General features: G+C 31.8%; 1 protein-coding gene across 2 annotated transcripts in view; it reads right to left on the reverse strand.

Moving 5' to 3' along the window:
* The window catches only part of LOC137926081 (facilitated trehalose transporter Tret1-2 homolog), a 57,277-nt gene that overhangs the window by 14,077 nt on the left and 19,577 nt on the right, over nt 1–23,623 (reverse strand). For both annotated transcript variants that reach the window (XM_068769623.1, XM_068769624.1), the window contains exon 2: nt 17,291–17,481. In XM_068769623.1, coding sequence (XP_068625724.1) covers nt 17,291–17,408 — 118 coding nt within the window. In that variant the 5' untranslated portion in view covers nt 17,409–17,481. The remainder of the gene's footprint in view (nt 1–17,290; nt 17,482–23,623) is intronic.

Below are 23,623 nucleotides of genomic sequence, written 5' to 3' on the forward strand. Positions count from 1 at the left end.
GGCTAGAACAATGCATAAGTGAATAAATCTTCGCACAAACAACACGCATTTGTAATCCTACTATAGATATTTGTATCAGATAAGATATACAAAAGGGTTATAAATAAATTTTCAGTATTTATGTCGGCAATTTTCTTAAAATAGGACAAATGTTTAAAAATTATTATATTTATAGAATTAAATAAAAAAATCAGTAGAAGAATTTATGAAATCATTTTTAAATTAAATTTATGTTATGTTCAAGTACGTATTCACAAGTACTTTTAAATTCACTAACATTATAAGTGGTTGATACCAGTTCGGAATGCTACTGAAAAAAACGGGCCAGAAACTTGACAGCTGTCATTTTTAAATAAAATTTAACTGTTTGATATAAACAATGTAAAAGCAACCACGTAAACGAGCCAACAAACAAAGTTACATGTATTTGAATCAAAAACTCTGGAATGTTGTCATAAAATTTATTTAATAATCTAAATTTAATGTAAGATTTAAAGCTATGAAAATAATAATGCGTAACATAGTTGCAATATTTAAAAAAAAAAACGAATATCCGACATCCAGTATTCCATTTTGAAATTCAGGGCGTACGAAACCCTATGTACACACACATACAAACGCTCGTAAATTTCCCGCGCGATTCCGTTTTACGATGTTTATCTTTGTTACCTGGGGCTTGGTTTCAATCAAGAATCGAATTTCTATTATTTATCAAAGGTAAAAGTAAAAGATACACATTTGTTTTTTTTTTAATTTGACTAAAAACATTACCTATTTTATTACAGTTTTGTTAAAAACTATAAAAAATATATAAAATTACTAATGTATATTTGTCTTTATTATTTAAATTTTATAACTATTAAAAATAAAATAAAATTACCTGTTTAAACTTTATGTTTAGCTGTTTCCTTTACATTTTATAACAAAAGTAGAGAAATTTATTTACCTAACTTGTTTTTCCATTGAACAAGTTTCCATTTTGTTTATAAACATTCACGTAAACGTCAAACTTGACCTATGACGTTAGAATGATTACTTTAACTGCGAGTTCAATATTAATCTATTTATTACATAAAATAAAATTTTACATAATGTCTTTATTATCTTTACTATACCTATATAACAATATAATTAGGCTACTTTATTTCGGATTTAATGCCACAGATGCAATACGTGTGACAGCCAAGTTTTTTTTTAATATTGATGATAAAAACGCGTAATTTAAAAAAAATATGAATATGAACAATAAAACGGATAACTATTTTATCAAAAAGTCTAAGCACTTTCGATACGTTAAGAAATTAATGCAAATTATATTTAAATATATGCATTTGTAGCTATGTGGTTGCGTTCGTATTGCGTTCGATTCCCGGGATAAAGTCATATATAATTCACACTTTTGGAATTAATTATATAGGATTACCACTGCTCACAAATAAGTTTCTAGATGGTGGGTAGCAGCGTCCTCTGCGTACCATAGTACCACACTGCAATCGCCAACACATCTACTAAGGGTGGCGATTATGGTATATCCCCACATTGATATCTTTGAAGAGGCCTATTTCTTGCAGAACGGGATGAAAAAAAGAGGAACGACATTAAAATATATACTTCTGTCAGGTTATATATATTAATTATAATATAAAAGGTAAGTAACTTGGTAGTCATTCTTTCAATGCTAATTTAACATTTAAAAAGGCTGTTTTAATATAACTGCATATTTTTAAACATTAAATGTCGTTAGATATATATAATAAGTGCAGTAAAAGAAAACATAGTGATATATCTATATATTGTACAATCGAATGGAACTGTATATTTCTTTCTCTGTGATATAAAATTTTACATAGATTTTTCCATGACACAAACTATGGGAGCTGCCGAAGGGCTATCAAAGTTTGTGTATGTTTAAAAATAGATGTACTCAAATGTAATAGTAGCTATGATAAGAAGAGATGTACAAATAGAAATATTAACTATATAAAGCGAAGCATAAATTAATTGCATAATGTTGTAAAAATATTTATATAATTTTTATTAAAAACAGGATGTCCTAAAAATCAACGTCAAGCAGAAATCTATCAAGTCCAGATAATAATGGCTTTCTATATTATATTAAATTAAAAAGTTATGTCCTGTAAATTTAACATTCAATATAAGTATGAATGTTTTGTTCATGATTTAAGAAAAAAAAAACACTATTTTATTTTAAAAATCAGACCATGGAGTTTATGTTTGACGTTTACAAAAATCGGTAATAAAACTTGAAAAAAAAAAAGAAAACTAAAATAGTGTATTCATTATAATGAAAAAAAAACACAGAGTTCAAAATACATTTAGTTTTTATATAAAAATTATGTATTATGTATTTTATCAATGTTAAAAAGATATATCTTTATAACTTTGACTTTAGTTAACTGCCCAACAATTCGATTTCGGCTAGAACTTGATTTATGGGACACTCAGTATATAAAAATATACGGGTTGAATCGAGAGTACAATGTTGCCATTATCATAGACAGGATACGCGAACACGACGAGTGAACGACTAAAAGAATCTATTTTTAGTCGGCATCATAAAGGAAGATGGTTATCATTGCGGTCGTTAACTTTTATATATTATATATGTATATATTTCCGTTAACATATTAGGGTTATTAAAGTATAGTAGTCTACACTATTTGGAAGGAAACGGACTTGCGATCTTAGGTCACAGGTTTGATTCTAGATATACGGTCTTGTACATAATTCACACTTCATTAATTATACAGGATTGCCACTGCTCACAAAAAAGTTTCCGGAGGATGGCAGCAGCTTTCTCTGCGTACCAGAATACCATACTGCGATCACCCATCCGCCTGCCAAGTGTGGATATTATATATATATATATATAGATATCTTTGGTACAGACCTACATCTTAAAGAGGACGTGTATAGTCTGAAACGACGATTTAAAGTAGTATTTTCTAACTTTTTTTGTGCCATGCCTCACTTTAGTGTTTCTAAAATTCTTACACGCCCTTATGTAACATACATAATTTTTACATTAAAGCGAATGGGTTGAACTCGTGTTGAGCCTATCTTAGAATTTCCCCCCTTAACAATCAGAATGCCCCCCTGTGGGACGTGGACTTCATACTGAGAAACATGATTTAAAGGAATCGATCTAAATGTAAAAATTATAAATAAAAGAGCATTGCATTACTGTTACTTATGTTGCGTTCATGAGAATGAATCCTTATTACTGGCTACTATGATCACAATACTTTTTAAAAGTTTGAATTAAAATTCGAACACCTATTCGAATTAGAACGACAACAGTGAGTGAAATAGTCACCGCCATTGTGTTTGGGTTAATGCCATGATTTGCAAATATTTCTTGTATATAATGCATCACGCCAATAACTGGCATTATAAAGTCTGTATGGACAGATAGTGCAATAATTAATTATATGTAGTAATACTAATTTTTATAAAGCTTTTTCTTATTACATTATCATTACGTTGTTTATGATTTTTGATACTATTGATTTTTGAATAGTGTGTACCATATGTTGATTGATAGTAAATGAGCTATATATTCACCTTTTAAAAGTTTAGAAAGAAAGAAACATCCATCATACATATAAGAAACATCCTGTATAATTAAACAGAAAGAAATCAACATGATAAAGATTGAATGAGCAATTGAAAATCTTGAAAATATCAGGGGAATTCCCGGTTGACAAGTCTTTTCCGTCAATCTCCTCTGACAATTCCTAATAACTGAATGTTCCAATTAACTTCACAATAATGTTTTCTTCGCAATGTTTTTAACGAGCGGAAATGTTTATTAAACGCCTATTCGTTCCAGCGGCTGGCTGAACGAGAAAATGAGAAAATAAACGTCCACTTCCAGTAATCAGTTGGCCTTGAACTTGTGGGGCTCTGGCGTTGGGGCGGGCACATTGGGGTTTCATACAATTGTCCTATTTTATATGGGCTGATTCGTCTATTGCCTATTGTCTCATGTGAAGTTTTTGCTGTTAACCTTGCGGCTTTTACAGCTTCATAGGAAACGAGTTTACGGAACGGAGGGGTCCGTGAACTATATAAAATTACAGGATTCGAGTTTCAGAACCCGCATCAGTACTCGTCGGGGAGACGAGGAAGTCACAAAGGCCGCGAGATAGTAGCAGCGGGGCTCACCCAGCCAGCCCTTGAGGACACAAACCCAGCGCGACCCAGTCGGCCGGCAGAACTCGCGGCTAGCGCGCCTAAGCAAGTACGTCTGTCTAGTCAGTGTTACTGATAGTGTACTGAATGAGGAGTTAAGTGTGGAGGGCAGCGTGGACCGCTCGGCAATCTAAGGAAGGATACTGATCCTACCTCGGATCGCCCACTGATTCGTTATAGCTATAAAAGCTATATATAGCTCATTTATCACCAAAAAGCTTTAAAGCTTTTACACCTATTTTCAATCTCTCTAAAATAATTCACATTAATTTATTTTTTCTTTTGGAATGCAACTGGCAAATAACTTCTGGCAGTACAAACTATGCAGGGATAGATAGTAAACAATAATCAAGTTTTATATCAAGTAGACAGAAATATAAGAATGATTTTTACGTATTACGTTATTTATTATTTCAGAAACAACATCTATTTTTGGATAAGGTGTACTATACATTAATTGACAGCAAAAGAGATATACATTAATCTTTTTAAAAATTTACACCTTTAACAATTTATCTTTCATGGTATCTTGTATAAAGATTCATGCAGAACCTTTCGTGAAGTTTTAATGCTTCCATTCAAGTTCTACCAGCTTTCTGATATTACAGACTAAATTCTAGTATGACTTGTTGAAGCAGTAACGTTACATTACGACGGTTACTTAGCAACAATAAGACCAAAGACCACAAGACTGGACATCGAGGTGATATTTGACACCTACGCTTTGTAGTGGGCATTTTTCGGCTGACATGATATTTATTAATTTTATATTGTTTTTGGAATTTCTCTAGACCGAGTCAGGAATGAATGGATCGGGTTATGGTTCTATAGTTGAAACCAGGGCCCGGCAGGTGCAGAATAAAACGTCAAACTATAAGGTGGACAAATCGCTTTAATAAGGTCGTTTAAAGACGCTAGATGTGTGGTTGAATGGATTGGTTACGTTAAATATACGGAGAAGGCTTATGTGCAGTCGTGGACGTGCTACAACCTAAATGACGACGTTAGCGGTTGATTTTCTTGTATGATTAATAAAAGAAATAGTTAGGAACAGAAGGTTGGTGCTATAAAAACAAGTTTCTTATAAATACTAAATAGCTTGTTGTTTTGTATTATGCTAAATAGCTTATTATATATTGTATGATAAATAAAAGAAATAGTAATGTACAGAAGGTTAGTGCTATAAAAACTAGCTTGTTATAAATGCTAAATAGCTTGTTATGTATTGTAAGATAAATAAAAAAATAGTAATATACAGAAGGATAGTGCTATAAAAACTAGCTTGTTATTAATGCTAAATAGCTTGTTATAAATGTTAAAAAAGGAATTAAAAATATTATAGTGGCTTCAGAATGGTATAAAAACAAACTTGTTACACTATTCTCCAGTCTCTGTAAAATTTGTTACCTCCTTTGTAACTATTAAAAGTAACAATAAAGATTCTTGTGATACTTTAATGAAAAATCATAAGCAATAAAAATATACGAAGTATTTGACATGTGATTCTGTTTGTTTATAATTGATGGCAATATTGATAGTAAGCCAAAATGTATGAAAGGTGTGCGCACGCTCCAAATCAATTTGCGTCAGTCAAAGAATACATGTGCTAGGTTGAGAGACGAGATAATCAAGGTCGGAACGTTGTCCAATGCTGGTCATCCATGTGATCTTTGGGGGAAGCCTATACCTTGCAGTGAGCTGCGGCAGACATGACTGGAAGAATACGCTTTACACTTTTATAAATGCAGTCAATTTCTATCGGTAACATATATATAAAAATCTTATTATAAAATAAAACTTAAATGCGTTTTTTATTTTATAATATCTTTTTTTAATATAATGGTATTTAAAAATGTAAGAAAAGGACGAATATATAGCTACTTCCGCCATGCAGCAGTAGTCGTGCAATAAACCCCACCCCTCCACGGGGCATCGTCAGGAGTAACGTTACACCGATTAGTGCCAAACTCACTTTGTGTTTGGCACTAATCGGTGAAACACGTGTTGAGTGATTTAACGGTGGTAGTTGTATAATTCGCATTGTTTGTCGCATGTGCATTTATCAGCGGGCTGGCGGGTAATAAAGTGCACCTTATTGCACGATTACTGCTGCATAGCGGAAGTAGCTAAATATTGGTCCTTTTCTTACTTAGGATGGACTTCCGCAAAATAACATCTGAATCCATTATATACTTTAAAAATGTGTGAATATTTTTTTAAATAATAGCTAAATAAGATTATCTTAAAATTAAAAAATTATGTCAATTTTACATATATTAATGACAGTTCTGTCATGATATATTATTTACTCTCATGATAAAAAAGGCGAGAAACTGAATACGTTATACTTGAATAAAAGTCAAAATAATGATCGTACTCATAACTGTCAAACGTTATTTTTAAAACAAGCTTTGTGATAAAAAATAACCTTAAAAAATTCTTACGGAAAATTTTTCTTACATAATTAATGGTTTTGTTAGTTATTAAACAAAACTTCTTGGTATTATTATTATGTAAAATAATAATTATAGAATTTTTTAAAACCTACCGATGAGGTTTAATACTATTAAATATTCTTTTTTCTGTTTATCACTATAATTTTAATATCTGCAGTGCAAAAAAACAGTTGTAGATAAAAATATGTATTAATTTGTCTGTCTAAAATACTTTCCTCACTTAATCTTTGTCAATAGTCAATTTCAAATGTGTAATTAGGTATAAATAGAATGTTACGATATTCTACACGTGATTTTTAATGTTTACTATCGAAGCCAAGAGTTTTATAGTCACACCCAGACAGATTTGCGTCAAGAAATGTTTATATTGAAATGCCTCTGGAGTCATTCCACCTTTGGCCATAAATAAACATTGTTTCAGATAGTATGACGACACACCTCCGGGAGCATGTGCCAATTCTATATCTATTTTATTGTGAGTCTTAGGTCGGAGAATTGCCATATCCCCTACCAGGTTGATATAGTCACTGTGGCTGGAAGTCGATGCGGGCAATTTAAGACCGTTCATCCTGATTATCTTCGCGGGAGGCCTACGTCTGGAAGTCCACATTTATCGTCTAACGTGTTTATGATGATTGTATATATATTAATTTCGGACAAAAATGATTTTTGGACAGAGATGTTGATGGGTTCTACTTTTTGATATAACATCGTGGTAAACAGTGTTTGTTATATTAAATTCCAACATTTTTAATTTTCTTTATAAACACAAAACGACTCAACACCCATGATCTCCATATGAGACCCATAAAGCCCCTGCGACTGTTCTGGGCACTGTGTAGGCTGCCAACTATTACTTCAAATATAAGTGATATTGATATATTCTCGTGCTCTCTCGTATCTTTTAAAAGACAATTTCGTTCGAAATTATTGAGCACATATAATACAATTTAAACCATAATATATAATATAAATATATAAACAAACATAATATAAATATATAAACCATAATCTTTGATCCCTGTTTAGTAATGTATTTATTTGTTTTGTCATTTTTTGACTATAAATCATTATGTGTTCTTAGTGAGATAGTTATATGGTAACAAATGTAACTAGTTTTATATTTCTAAGCTTCTAAATTTGTACTTTATTACTGCCTTTTGTTACTTTTTCTCCATCTAATCAATCTCCAAAATCTCCAATAAAGTTACTTAAAAAAAAATTGCCAATTTCATTTTAAATCCTTTGGCGACTTTGTTTACCTTCCTTCGTCTACGGATCTCCGCATTCTTTGTTTGATCATGTTACGTAAAGTTCTAAGTTATATAAAACTGTTGATACGTCTAAAGCGAATCTCAATTTTTAAATCTAAAGTATGCATTTATTAAAAGCAATTTCATTAAAGCTGTTCCTAATTTAGATCAATAGATGGCGCAATTGTCTTTTAGTTTGGTGACAATAATGGTGCAATAAAACTACATCATATGTATGAGTATGAACAATTCAAATTGTTCTTTAACGGAAATGCGTTGTTACATATAATAATATAATTTTTTGTTGTATTCCAACGGCGTTTTAAATCGTCATTTATAAATATCACGAAGTACATGTTATGAAATATATAAACATCCAGTTAATGTCAATTATATTGTGGAATGAACGATATGCTCGCGAAAAAAAAAATAGATAACTTTTTCGGTCAGTGGCGAGGGCAAACAACACTGATAAGATACGTCCACATGCGAATTTTTCTGTGTCGAAAATTATTATTTCGTTTCAATTATTAAAATAATTTTAAAGAAAAATGCGACCATATACAGGAGGATTTGCTATTGATGTAAATGCTTTAAATAAATTAAAATAGGAATGTGCTTATATACTGTCAATTAATGTATCGTAAACTCTATGCTAAAATTAATGTTACAAAAATAATAAATAATGTAATGGTAATAAAGTAACAAAAAACTATTTCGAAATTCGGATTATTCCTTGAAACTATTGGCGTATCCAATTTCATTAAATCAAGACTTAAGCGGTAGATAGCCAGTTACTGTAATGAACTTTGGGGCAGGCCTATGCCTTGCAGCAGGCTTTTTTAGCTGATATGTTGATGATGATTAAAATCTAAAATTTAAATTAATGTAACTCATTTCGCAGTTATCCCTTTATACAGAGTTAATAAGATATAGACAGCATTTTCGAAATTCGGATTACTACATATTAAAAGTAATTAATGTTTACTCTTTGTCCCTGCTTTATACTTCTAGAAGTTATTGGTCTGTCGAATTCCAATAAAAAAATATTGTCATTTAATCATATTATATAGGATGATTAGAAATACATGTAAAAGTTTTGAAGTTTATTGCTGACTAATAAGCTATACATTCATCTCAACAAAGCATTTATTATTGTGATCATTATTGATTATTCCTATACATCATATTATAATTTTCTTTAAACATTTAAATAAATTAAATTATTAATGACATTTATAAACTTAAAGTTTTCGCGCCATTTTTAAATGACAGCTCAAATACAGATGGCGTTAGAATTTATATAGTCTGTTTTAATTAATGTATTTCTTGTCGTAGTCACTTTTACCGCATTTCATATCAACTATCATCCCTTGATAAAGTTTATGAGTTCGAGTCAAAGATTACTCCGCTTTGATAAGCCGTATCTATTAGGTATTTGCTCACGGTTAATATATATGTGAGGTGACAACTAGTTATGGGGGGATTGTCTGAGAATGTAAATAATTGATTATATCGATATCGATGCCAGGAGGTCGATAGCAGTGATAAAATTAATACCTTAAGATAAACGTGAGTGAGCTCGACCACTGAGCAATTAATGCAAAAAAAAAAAATAAGTAAAAAGTATTTATATGCTTTTTAAATCGTCACTGAATTTGAATGATAATAAATAAGTAATTAAAAATAAACTAGCAACGTTTAAATTTCGAGTTCAAAAGGTTATCAACAAATCTTTCGAGGATCTGGGTGTACGTATATATAATAAATATACTTTCCATCAGGTGAGATGGAAGACAAATGTCTATTCCATTACAACTATATAAAAAAAAACGTTCTCTAATATATCTTTACTACCCGTTTCTTAGTTTTAAATCTAATATTAAAAGTATAATTTTAAATTAATCTTATTATAGCATTCAAGAGGTTTTAATGGGTGGTTTGTTGATTTATATGATTGATATTACAATGTATACATGAAAAATTGTTAAATTTGATTTGAAAGGGCAACTATTGAGTTTCAGGCAGGCTCTTTTCAGATCAGCATTCCTAGCTGGTTGTAGCTTGCTACGTATAATGTTAAAATAATGGACGATTCAAAGGTGCATGAAATTTTTCAAGAGTGATTTTCTAATATTTCGGATCAAAATGAACATAAATTATTTAATAATATATACGTTACAATATAACATATGTTATAATATACATGTAACTTGAACTATTTATTTTTATATATAGTTCGAGTTAAATGTCTGGTTAGTTACAATATACAGAGTTTATAGTATTAAAACAAGATACAGAAACAAATAAATTGAAAAAAAAATTCATTTGACATTTAGTGTTAGAAAATCAACCGTTTATTTTTCAACCGGTTCTTTTTGGCACGACGTATCAATCGGTATCAAATTAAAATATTAGGTCGTTGTATTGCACCGATATCGGTTATTTACGTTCCAAATGCTTTGTTAGTATTTATACAATATCCACAATATTATTTAACTTTCCTATTTGCTTATAAACGTATGTAAATATTATTCGTTATTACTGTTTACTTTTAATGCGAAAAACGGGACGAAGACACATTCATTAATGTATTGTTAATATCGTAACATTAAAAAAAATTGTTTAAGGAAAAAAGTAATACTAATTATTTGGAATTTAAATAGATGAAATGTTTTTACTATTTGCTGTTAAATCATTGCATTATTACACTGTTTTTTGGGGCACTCTCTAGTATATACCTTAAAGTATTAAACATAAGATGTCATTTGGTTTAATAACTAACAAAAGTCCTCTAAAAGAAGAAATAAGGTCGTCATCACATTAGTTGATAGATGCTCATTGCAAGGCATATGTCTCCTCAAAAGATCGCGATAATGACCGGTTTCGCGTTACCCTCATGCAGCGACTTTGCACCGCTTTGATTATATCATCGATCCATCTAGTGATGGGCCTCCCTACCCCATGTCTACCGCTCGTTATTTGGGCCTGTCGGTCCAGACTGATATAAGTTGCATGAGTAATGTGGCCTGCCTATTGCCACTTTAAAAGAGTAGTTCTTTGAAAGAAAAGAAAGTAATTGGTTCAGAGAAGGAATATGGGCAATCATTTTAAATTGACATTCGATAATTCCATTCAGTCCTAACCTAAAAACTGGTGTAGTTACGTTGTCAAAACAAATAAATAATGACATTAAAACAGGTTTATTGTGTGGACCTAAAAAAAGAATTGGTTATAAAATATTTTTTTGTCCTCCATTTTGTTTAATATAAAACCATAGTTTTGAATTAAAGGTGATCTAAAATATATTTTCTTTCTTTATTGTAAATTTTAATTAATTTTTTTTAATGTTTTTAATGACAAAACAGTTACCTAATATATATATGCATATGAATAAATATATATATTTAACTTTTTGCGTGTATTATTTTTTTATACTTTAAGCATCAGGTACAATATGTTTAAGAATTCATTTCGAGTGATAAGACCGCAAATTGTACTTTTTTATGTTATTATAATTTTTTTTATCTACACGTGTAATAAAATGTTTTAATTTGAATAAATGTTTTAAGAATTTTGAATATAGAATACCTGTGGATAATATTAGTGGATGTTCTTCCAAATTGATAAGATATCGATGTTATCTGTAACTCCCGCGATCATTTTGAGGGTTGTTTAGCGCTTATCTTAATGTGGATAACCCGGCGATTAAACGTGGATTACATTAAAACATTTATAATATGTAATAAAATGTTTTCGTTTTTCATAAAAAAAATTGATCTGTCATTATATTGCGCAAGGTTTTATATAACGAGGCAACACTTTTTTTGCATTAACACGTTCATGTTACTAAATTAAAATATTTATATATCTACCTATTTCTCATTTCTATTTTATGTAAAGTATACATAATTGTACATCTTTACAATCATGTAATGCATACACTAAAATTGTTGTACGTAAAAATAATTAAATTTACGTTTATGAATGAGTTCATGAAAATGGCGGGAATATTTCAGGTTAGCTCTATAATAAAAATAAAGAAAGTCCCCGATGAGGTTTTGATTTTTCACACAAGGCCTCCGACCATCACCGATTGGTGAATGCAACTGTACATATTCGGTGTAATTGCGTTTCTATATTTTTCGAATTCTATATTTTTGAAATAAAACATATTTTTTTTTTAGCATATTTTTAAGTTCCTGATATTACGACTGGTTTGCAACATACTTGTTCACGGTTAGGACCAAGATATTGTACCTCCTTTGTTAATAACCAGTTCCATTCACGTAGAATGATTTCACAGTACCTCTGTTGTGTCGTTATCTTTGATTTTCGATTTAATTATGGTACCCCATCACGTTATATACATCTAGCCATCTCATCTATTGAATTAAATATATTATTCCATGAGTTACAGGATTATCTAATCTAATGTAAAATAATGCTGGTCGAATTTCCTCGTGTTACATTACAGCATCTATAAAAACAAACCACAGACTATTATAAAAATAGACCTTACTATAGTTTATAGCATATCAATACAACAATAGGTGCTTAGTATAATTAGTGGCTCTATGTAGATGAGGTATTCAGACAGATTACTAAATTAAAAAAAAAGTATTCATGATTAACAAACAACGTTTTCAATTTGAAATTAGAAGAATATTTCAATCTTATGATGTATTGGCCTATTTTTTTGTTGTTGTTTAATACTCTATCTGTGCAATAAGTTGCCCACTGTTGGAGATATTCCTGCCCTATATATTTGCTTTACAGAATTTGATGCAAGTGCTTACTAAAATGAAGACTATACCAGAAAACTCTACGGAGAAGTCTACAAATGCAATACACGTATGACGTCATGAAGGTTAAAGAGAAGTGGAGAGAGATGGAGGAGTAATAGTGAAATAGTAATATACACTAAGTTTATAAAAGATGGCTGGAAGCAAGACAATAATGAGGAATTTGAATTTGGACTATGATTGTTGACTCCACACTAGGTAGACGATATAGTTAAGGTCGTAGGAAGTCACCGGATGCAGGCAGTGCAAGACCAGTCACCGTGACGATTTTTGGGAGAGTCCTGTGCCTTGTGGTGGGCGTCTATGACATATATTCCGTATAATAATAACTCGGCCATTTTCAAAAACGACCGAATATTACAACGTGTGAGCTATAAACCATATTTTATCAAAGATTATTACTAAATTGATGTCAAACTATACGAAATGATGATAAAAATTATCACGTAAATACTTCGGAAAAACACCGATCAATAGGCAATCGAATACGTAATATATAAAACAATAACACAATTTATTAAAAGATAAATAAGGAATTCTGATTAAAGTTACGCAATGGAATTTTATTGAATCAGTTATTTTGATTGGTAACATTTATGTTATTATTCCCATAGGGTCACTTCTAGTGAAAACACACCATTTAAAATTCGAATACGATGGTTTGAAAGCAGCAATGTTTTACCTGGTTAATCAAGCTGCCCTGGCATTTGCAAATTCCACGAGTTGCAAGGGACAAGGCCGAGAGGGCGCTTGGAACAAATCTTTGTTTAACTAGCGAAGTTCGAAAGCTTCCTGGAGACTTGTCTTGGGTCACTATTCACCTCAGTTTCATCGAATTGACGTTCTGATAAGAGCCGGCAATAAACATAGACGACTTTTTAACTTTCATTGCAATAATTATCTTTAATACAATAATTTGATCGATACATTATCAAGTTTTATAATTGCTTAATGATATTATTTAGTGTAATAGCATCTTTACTTCGCTATATCATCATCTTTTAAGCCGCTGCTGCACAAAGGCCTATTCCAAACATTTCCAACAAGACTGGTAGGAAGTGACATTCGTCGTCTTCCGATAATAGGGGTTCTGCGGTCTTAAATTGTGTAGGATGAGAGAGAGAGATAGACACACAGAGAGAGACAGAGACAGAGAGAGAGAGAGAGGCTCCTAATAATAGGGGCCATTAAAAAAACAGGCTCTTCCGTCCTACTCTCCTCTTCAGAAACTTAGGGTCTCAAGGGCTATATGTTCTGCACGCTACAGGCCACTGTCACTTCACAATAAAATATCAACAATGAATTTATTTGTAATTCTTTGAAACCGACTCCATACTTTTCATAATTTATGCACAGCTTTTTTTTTAATTACGCATCAAAATATATAATGTCTGTGTATGATCTACCATGTTTTGCATCTGGCCTATCAAACAACATGCAGGGGGCGTTGTTACGCCTGGAGATCATTATAAAGAATTACGTCAGATTTAACAAGTACGCATAAAGAGCGCGAAACAAAAGAATTTGTCGCAAATTTTCTTTTGTTCTATATTTACGAATTATTGATACTTCATTACAAAATATTGTGTAGCTAGGAGGAAGTGACAGCTAGTATAGTATTCTTAATGATTTCAGTGTAAATTTCATAAATATCTGACGTTAAAATTTTTTTTTAATAGATAAACAATGAGAGATATTACTGCCAGTTTAATATTCTATAGATTAGTTAATTTATTAAAAATTAAACCTATTTTTCGTAGTCTCACTATCACAGAAGTAAAAACGTGAAAAATATAAATGTTCATAATTAATTTTCTATTTTTTTCAGACGATAGACGTCCACTGTATGACATAGGCCTCCAAATATTGCCACTATTAAAGGATACTAGCGCTGAACGCTTCTAGCGATTTCCTGATATCTTAACTACATTGTCGTTCCAACCAGTGGGAAGCCTATCCACGCCTCCACTAGAGAACCTTTCGGCACCAACAGCCATCAAGCTAGCTGCCCTGTCCACTACCATTCTAAGAGGGCAGTTCTTCGAGCTACGTCGGTAACGGTTCTTCTGCGGATCCCTAATTCTGTGTCGATCTCGCATTGACACTCAGGTAATTAATGTAACTTAGTGACAAAAACTAAAATCATAAAATCAACGATTTATATTTAAAGATCTACTCTATAGTAAAAGCAATCAAAATTCATTCAAGTTATTAAATTGCGTTATTATAACATAACTTGCGTAGCGTGTTTAACGTAATAAAACCGCCATCTTCAAAATGTAATTGAAGATTTGTATAAAATGAATCAACTGTCGCGTAAAAATGACACAAGGAGTGAACAAATGTCAAAGATTCTAACAGTCGTCACTGAAATACATTCGTTTTTCATTGTTTATTTCTATGAGCTGTAAATGTTTGAGATAAGTAGTACAATGCAGATGCAATCTGATTAAGTTTCCGTTCAGGTCTGTGACATTTCTTTGTAGAAGCATTTGTAGGTTTGCCCTTGATTGTATTTTCATTCTGTATGTACATTCATTATCTGATATATGCTTTCAATAATGATTTTTGCTGAAATTTAGAAACTGGCAATTAAACTTAAAAACCGATATGGCGGGAAAATGAGGCCGGCCATATTTTTAATTGATGTGCATTGACAGCTAGGTTTTTAAAATATTTCAAAACGAAACAAAAGCAATACGATTGTAATGCAACGGCTTATTTATAAACTGTAAGAATATGTTTATAATTTATGGAATGTGTATTCAAAGTCCTTGAAATTGGAATTATTATTGAATTATTACAATTTTATTACTATTTACATCGGTATTATACATAGATTTAACATCTAAGACATAAAGAAATAATGCCATTATAAGGATAAAAAATATTAATTTTCTTAAGAATTAATAAAGTTAATTTTTAAATCTACAATAATACAAATTAATTTCAACAAAATGGCCGCCATATATTAAACATTCAATGAGTCTACAAGTCCGAATGAGTCTGAAAACTGATATCGCTTTGATATTCCATGGCATTCCTGGAGACAAGATCAGAAGAGCAGTGTTTACGCAAATAAATCGACGATTGCTCAGGTCTAGGCACATATCTCAATGACGTTTTTCTTTAAAATCCTAGAAATAATAATATTAAACATATCTAGTAATATTTGGTAGTCTAAAAATATTAGTGAAACAAACTTGTTATATAAGATAAGATGAAATAGTTAATAATAATGATTGTGCAAAACTATAATTATACAGAAAAGGCGGTAATTATTATGATTCTTAGAAAAACTAAAGAAATACTACTGCCTGTACTATCTATTGCGTAAATGCAATGCCGAGTTCAAGATTAAGACCGATACGCTTTGAATCTGCATTACGTACGTAGTACATCTATTCGATATACAATTGAGTAATTATTTTCTTTTACTACCTATTTACGTCTTTGTTTCCAATAATACAATGCTAGTAATTCAAAGCGATAATATAATTATCGCGTATCCTACATCTATTAATAGAAATCGTAAAAAATTATATTCGTATATACGTCAAACATTATTTTGTTTTATATTTATCTGCTATGTCCAATTGTAATTTTATCCTATGAAAGTCAATTTCAAATACGTGGCTAACAAATCAAAATCAATTTAAAAAGCAAATTTAAAATAGATTCTAAAAATATATTTTAAAAATGCATTCATTTATCATATTCATAATCCGGTAAAAAATCGGAACAAAATTAATTCGAATGTAAAAAGGTTGCAGACATGTTTAAAAATTAAATAACCTATCTTATAATAAACTCTCTAAAATTTATATAAATAGTTATCATTATAATTATTTTAAATGTTTCTAATATTAATTTATAAGTTTTAGGTTATAAAAAATTTCTATTACAAAAATATAATTTTTCCCGCCATAATTTTACTGATCACACATTAACTTTTTTTATACCACATTACCGCGGCCACGGAAGCGTGGTTGTCGTTCCTAGCGAGTGTAAAGTTTATTTTTAATCGTACACAATTTAAAACTAACTGTGCCAGTAATATTTTGTGAGCTCCGTAATCTCGCGTGTCTTACATTTAGTTTATTCAATTGGAATAAATGTTTATCCATTCGCATTTTCAAGAGAGTTAATTCACTTTATTTTTTAATTTAATTTCCATTGAGGTAACATAGATAACAATGATAATTATTTTTAATTTTCTGTTAATGTTTTAAAATAATTAAAAATGAAATAGGCTGCATCGTTTTAAAACTCACGCGCATTTAACTGCCTGATTGTTTTTTTTAGTTTGAGAAAAAAATAAATAATATTTATAAATATTTAAAAGCATACCTATATAACATTTACTGTATTTATTTAATCGAAATTATTGTAGTGTTTTATAAAACGCTCGCATTATTATTTTTGTATACCAGTGTTATTAAAAAAACCGCGCCTTTTTAATGTAATGTCAGTATTATGCACAGATTAAAAAAACACTATTAAACACACAATTAAATAAAATAGTCACTGTTTTTTTTTTCAATAATTCACAATAACATACCGACGCCGGCGATAGCATATTGCCGCCACAACTGTCCCGCCTCCATCCTGTACGATTGCTGGTTGACTGGCGCTCCGGTCCCAACCGGGTCGTAAGCGTAGCTCGTTCTATCTGCCATACGTCACGCGACGTCACACTGATGCGCTGCGATGGGGGTGAGGAACTTGGCACGCGATGATCTCGTCAAAATTCTGCAATTGATAACCGATAAGTTGTTTGACATTATCGATCAGCTGATATTACACATTTTTTTTTAATTTTTAGAACTACATACAGACCATTAGTGTAGTGATATCATGAAATTAAATCGACAGACAATTAAAAGGGGGACATAACCTAAAATTTACATTTTGTAAACAATGGCAATTACGTAACTCGATTTTTTATTTCAAAACAGTTAATAATGTATATATGTCCAATTATATACAAAAAATCCTCTATATATAGGGATTTTCATATATAAATATTTATTTCTCTTGGTCACACCATTTCCAGCAGAGGTTTTTGCAATAGAATGTCAGAAATTTATGGAGAAGCCATTTGACCGGCAGTGGATGTTTTATAGTTGATGTGATGATGTTGAACCACATACGATAATCACCCTCCTTTAGTTTGGTTACGTGAACAGTTAATAGGTAGAAAAACTCAAACTATGAATAGTTACTTAATATTTAAAGAAAATAAAAAAAGAATAGTACTTGCAACGATGAACCATAGCGTAATTATATTTTGTAATAACAACAATGTTCATTATTATTTTTCCGGTAAGGTTTTTTTCCATACCTTATCCGTCACTTTCGAGATCTAACACATATTAATCACGAAGATATTATCATTAAAAAAGTACTTTATAATTTTCCTTGTAAGTTAAATGAGTGCTACAATCTGGTCTATAATTCTAACGCATATTCTCTATACAGTGAGATTGGTTATAGGTGTAGAAGCTATATTTGCTATGGTGAATATATAGCTCATTTGCTGTCAGTTAACCCATGGTTCACGCAATACCAAAAAACAAAGCTTTCAGACATAATAAACAACGTAATAATTATAAAGTATAAAAATGATTTTTAAATATTCGGATCCTTAAAGATCGTTACGTATCCAGATACTTCTTACGACGGTCTACCTAATAAGAGGCTTACCCACGCCACGTCTACCAGCTTATGGTCGCCACTAGAGTACCTTTCGACCTTAAAGGCCTTCGGATGCACGAGCAACGTGCTCAGCCCATTGTTCTTTAGACGAGCAATCCTTCAAGCTAAGTTAGTGACCTTGTTATTGCAAATCTTTTCATTTATGATTCGATCATTATGACGCAGTGAAACTTCGAACATAGCTCTCTCTATTGCTCTGGGTGATAACCTTCTTAATAATCCAATCCTAGGTGACCACGTTTCAGATCCGTATGTCATCGCTGGCAACACATTGTTCAAAGACCTACATCTTCAGACATTCATTGACAGGTTTTTTAGACGAGAACATATTTCGGAGCTCCCTGAACGATGTCCGTCCTTACGAGTAACATTCAGATTCTTTCTTATTCAGACATTTTGATTACTATATATTAAAATTGATTATTGTTTACTATTTGTTCCTGCGGAGTACTTCCCGACGTTATTGATCTATCGGAAACTGATTGGAAAAATAAGTTTTCAAGAGTGATCACTTTATACAAGGTGATTGAATGTTAAATCTTTAAAGCTTTTTACTGACAATAGAGCTATATAGTATATAACCAATTACTCTCTAAATGTCTTTCTAAAAAGTTTTGTTCATATGTGTAACATTTTATTAATTCTTCTGTTATGGCTAAGACCTCTATGGTTAGAGAGCGTGTGCTATGGATTACAATATTTACACCGATTAGTGCCAAACACAGAGTCAACTAGAGACACTAATCGGTGTAACATAACTCCTGAAGATGCCCCGTGGAGGGGTGAAACACGTGTTGAGTAGTTTGGTGGTGGCGGTTGTGTGATTCGCATTGTTTGCCGCATACGCATTTATAAGCGGGCTGGCGGGCGGTGCATTTCATTGCACGACTACCACTGCATGTGCGGAAGTGGCTAAATATTGGTCCTTTTCTTACTTAAGATGGACTTCCGCGAGGTAACGCCTGATTCCATTAAATACTATGGATTACAGTAAGGCCCCAGTGCAATTTGATAGAGGTATCACATTTGAAGTTGCAACGCGTAAACCTACATAGTTTTACACCCATTTGTTAACCCGCAAATTTTCACCGATGACACACTAAGAGAGATCAATCGTCTTGTTGACAGATGACGTATTTCTTTTAACGTCTAAAGTGCAAGGAATGGTAAGGAATAGAAGAGAATAAGCAAGACAACAGAAGAATGAATGAATGAATGAATTATCTTAAGAAGGATACGGAAATAACAATAAAAATTATTGTAAATAATGTCCTTGCAAATTTATAATAAATAAGGGAACATAAAAAAGAGTGCAGCAGGTAGTAAGAAAGAAACTGTGACAGATTTTAATTGTAAATAAATTAACTATATTATAGAAAATTGTTATGAAATATAGAGTCTTACGTAAAATGTAAAGAAAAATATGAAAACTGTAAGAAATTTTTCGAAGGATGGGAGGTGACGCGTGACAGCATTGTAATTAGATGCCGTGAGAGTGACAGATAATGTGATAGACGTAAGAAGGAAGAGTGAAAGAAATTGTGAAAGATGGAAGTAGAGTCCGATAATAAATCGAATATTAAAAAAAGGTTTCCGAATTCAAGTTCCTGTCATACAGTAAGATAACGGAACAAGAAGCCCCGAAAACGGAGAAATAAAATTTGCAACAGGAAGTAGTTAAGTAACATCGCCACAAAGTGCCACAGACACGCCGCGCGACTATGGGAACCTTTTAAATGTAACTTTATAGTAACTTTGACAATACATGTATTCCGTATGGAAAATCATGCGGTTTATTTCACACAAGTCTTTTATTTCAATTACGATATGGAACCTCTTTCTGCGCCCCAGGTTGTTTTCTCCTAAATATTTTAGTGATTTAAATTTAATGCCATTTTTAAAATACTGGCACGATGTTTTTTGCACATTATTTTTTGGTGTAATTTATAAATTTAAATTCAAAATTATGAAAACAAAGTGATAATCCAATATTTGTTACTTTAATGGTGGCCATTTTGTAAAAGTTACACAAAATGGCCGCACTTTTTAGTTTTTTTTAACAAAATAATTTCAAAACGTTCTTCATTAAAAAAAAAACCAAATTAAATTAAACGTAAATCGATGGGCAATTAAGTTATTAAAAAGTTTCCAGATGTACGAGAACATAAATCAGTCAAATTATTCCGACCATTGATGACTGTGCAGAATAATTCATAGATAATAATTAATAGTGGTGGATTAAAATTAACTTATCTGTAATTGTGAGCACATTGTGAAATGATAATAAATAATTACATTGTTATTATTCATTTAGATATTTTCCATGGTCGCTAAAGCTGTACAATTATTGCGGATATTTGTGTGAAATTCTATCGATAAGATTAAATAAGACCTTCATGATATATTGTTATTAACTTTTTAATGACGTCATTACATTTCTTTTTTTTTAATTTTCACCGAAAGAAGTTTTGATATAATTGGGAAAGGGAATGTTGTCAGTATATTACTAATTGTCTAAAATAAATTTGAAATATTTTTATAAAAAATAACTTCAGTGTTAATCATTCGATAGTGCAAAAGTAATATTTTAAAAATATGCAAACATTTTATGGTTGTTTAATGGAATCAGGAGTTACCTCGCGGAAGTCCATCCTAAGTAAGAAAAGGACCAATATTTAGCCACTTCCGCACATGCAGTGGTAGTCGTGCAATAAAGTGCACCGTGCGTATGCGGCGAACAATGCGAATCACACAACCGCCACCGCGAAACCACTCAACACGTGCTTCACCCCTCCACGGGGCATCTCCAGGAGCTATGTTACACCGATTAGTGCCAAACACAGAGTCTCTAGACTCTGGTGGCGGTTGTGTGATTCGCATTGTTTGCCGCATACGCATTCATCAGCGGGCGGGCGAAGTGGCTAAATATTGGTCCTTTTCTTACTTTTATGGTTGTTTCGAGCTAGAGCATTCTTTTAATTATTTCATAGACATCTTTTTATATTGTCCAGGGATAGGTTAGGTTGATGATCCGAGATGTGGTCACTTACAACGGAACTTATAAGAAGGCACAAGGTCACTAAGAGCGCAATGAAGAGGGCTATGCTTGAATAATAAATGAGGAGATCACCGACATTGTTCGAGGAGTTGCTCATCTGAAATGGCAGTGGGCGTGGCACATCGCTCGTTCAACAGATGGCCGAAAGGTTATCGAGTGGCGACCACGAGCTGGTAGACGTATCATGGGTAAGTTCCCCACTCAGTGGACCGTCGATATAGTAAAGGTCTTGGAAAGTTGGAGACGGCCATATGGAAGAGAAGAGGTTCTGGGAAAAATAGGTTCCTATATCTGCTATCAAAGATAGACAATAATTACTGTATTTAGACATACCTTATGAGTCAGGTAATGAGTATAAGTACTAAGAAGTACGAATATACGAAATTATAAATGAATATCGTCGTTTAAGTTTATAGACGTCCATTGCAAGGTATAGGTCTCCCCCAAAATATCTATAGGGGAATATATCATAATCGACACGCTTGGCAGGCGGGTTGGATATCGCAGTATAGTATTAAAGTACGCAGATGACGCTGCTGCCCATCCTCTGGAAATTTGTTGTATAGCAGTGGCAATACTATATAATTAATGCACAAAGTGTTAATTACATAATATTAAGTAAGAAAAGGACCAATATTTAGCCACTTCCGCACATGCAGTGGTAGTCGTGCAACAAAGTGCACCGCCCGCCAGTCCGCTGATAAATGCGTATGCGGCAAACAATGCGAATTACACAACTGCCACCGTCAAATCACTCAACACGTGCTTCACCCCTCCACGGGGCATCTTCAGGAGTTATGTTACACCGATCAGTGCCAAACACAGAGTCCCATTAATCGGTGAGACATACAGAGGCACTAATCGGTGTAACATTAAATAATATTGTATATCGAGAATTGAACCCGTGACCTACGATCCCAAGTCTCAATCCTCTACCACTGGACTACTACTGCGTCAATTCATATGTATTTACCTTAAACATTATATTATAAATTATAGTTGATTAAGCATAGCGTAAGACTTCCACACACGATCTTGTGTCACATAGGCCGCTTATTACCGGTTCTATTTCGGATGTCCTGTGACGGAGGCCTATGTCCTTATGGATATATTGCCTCATTCACAGATTTCCTAGACTCATATCTAAAGCAGGGATAAATAACATGCTGCCCTTTTAACATGTATATGAAAGCATTTCGAAAATAAACTTATTTTATTGAATTAATCCCATCAATATACTATTATAAAATAAAAAGATAGTACATACTAAACCGGAACAGTTTGTGACGAGTTACTCACACAGCGATTTCTTCAAACATACATTACGAACGCGACGAATTATATATATATATATATATATATTGCATATTTTTAATCTAAATATAGTTTTTTAGTTAAATAATTAGTGTTACTTTAAGTGCGTCCCGCCAAAGAATTTTAAATTTTAAATTTGGCCGTTGAGTAAAAAGGTTGGTGACCCCTGTTGTAGAGTGTACTGCTTTCCTGAGAAATTTTTTAATTTATTTTCTATTATTATGACATATGTGTAAGTATATATATTATCTGTAAGGTTTCTATAATAAATAATATTGGACCTTTGAATAAGGCACAGTCGAGCGTGACCTAGTCTTATAGGAAAAGGTCCTAACTTCCGTATGACCTAGGAAAAGATGCTAAAACGGAATAACAAATAAAGCCTATTCATTTAATCGCAACTTCCTTTCCTTACATATTAAGAGATGCCATATATAATAACGCTTTTGATATGCAGTGAGTGCGGTAAATAATAATAAACGAGTTTGAAAACAAGTTGTTCTAACAACTGTATTAAAAATATCTATCAAAATAATCAAAAAAAGTATTAAATAATAGTTTATGGAATTAAAAATGTAGAATCCCTCGTTAATGGTGTCGAGTGGTAGAATTCGGATTTTGAATTCAAATTTTACCGTATCCGTTCGACTTTGGAGTGGGGAAGTAGCAGCGCTAGCTTTATTATTGGTGCTGCATTAAGAAAATAAATTAATAATGTGTGACATCCGCATCATTCTACTTATAAATTTTTACTAAAATATTATTAATTAGTGAAATTATTTTTTAAAATTGAATTTTATGTTC

Source organism: Battus philenor, unplaced genomic scaffold, assembly GCF_028537555.1.
Source record: "Battus philenor isolate CCGP_79_NKW_IND1 unplaced genomic scaffold, ilBatPhil1.0.hap1 SCAF_28, whole genome shotgun sequence".
Lineage (NCBI taxonomy): Eukaryota > Metazoa > Arthropoda > Insecta > Lepidoptera > Papilionidae > Battus > Battus philenor.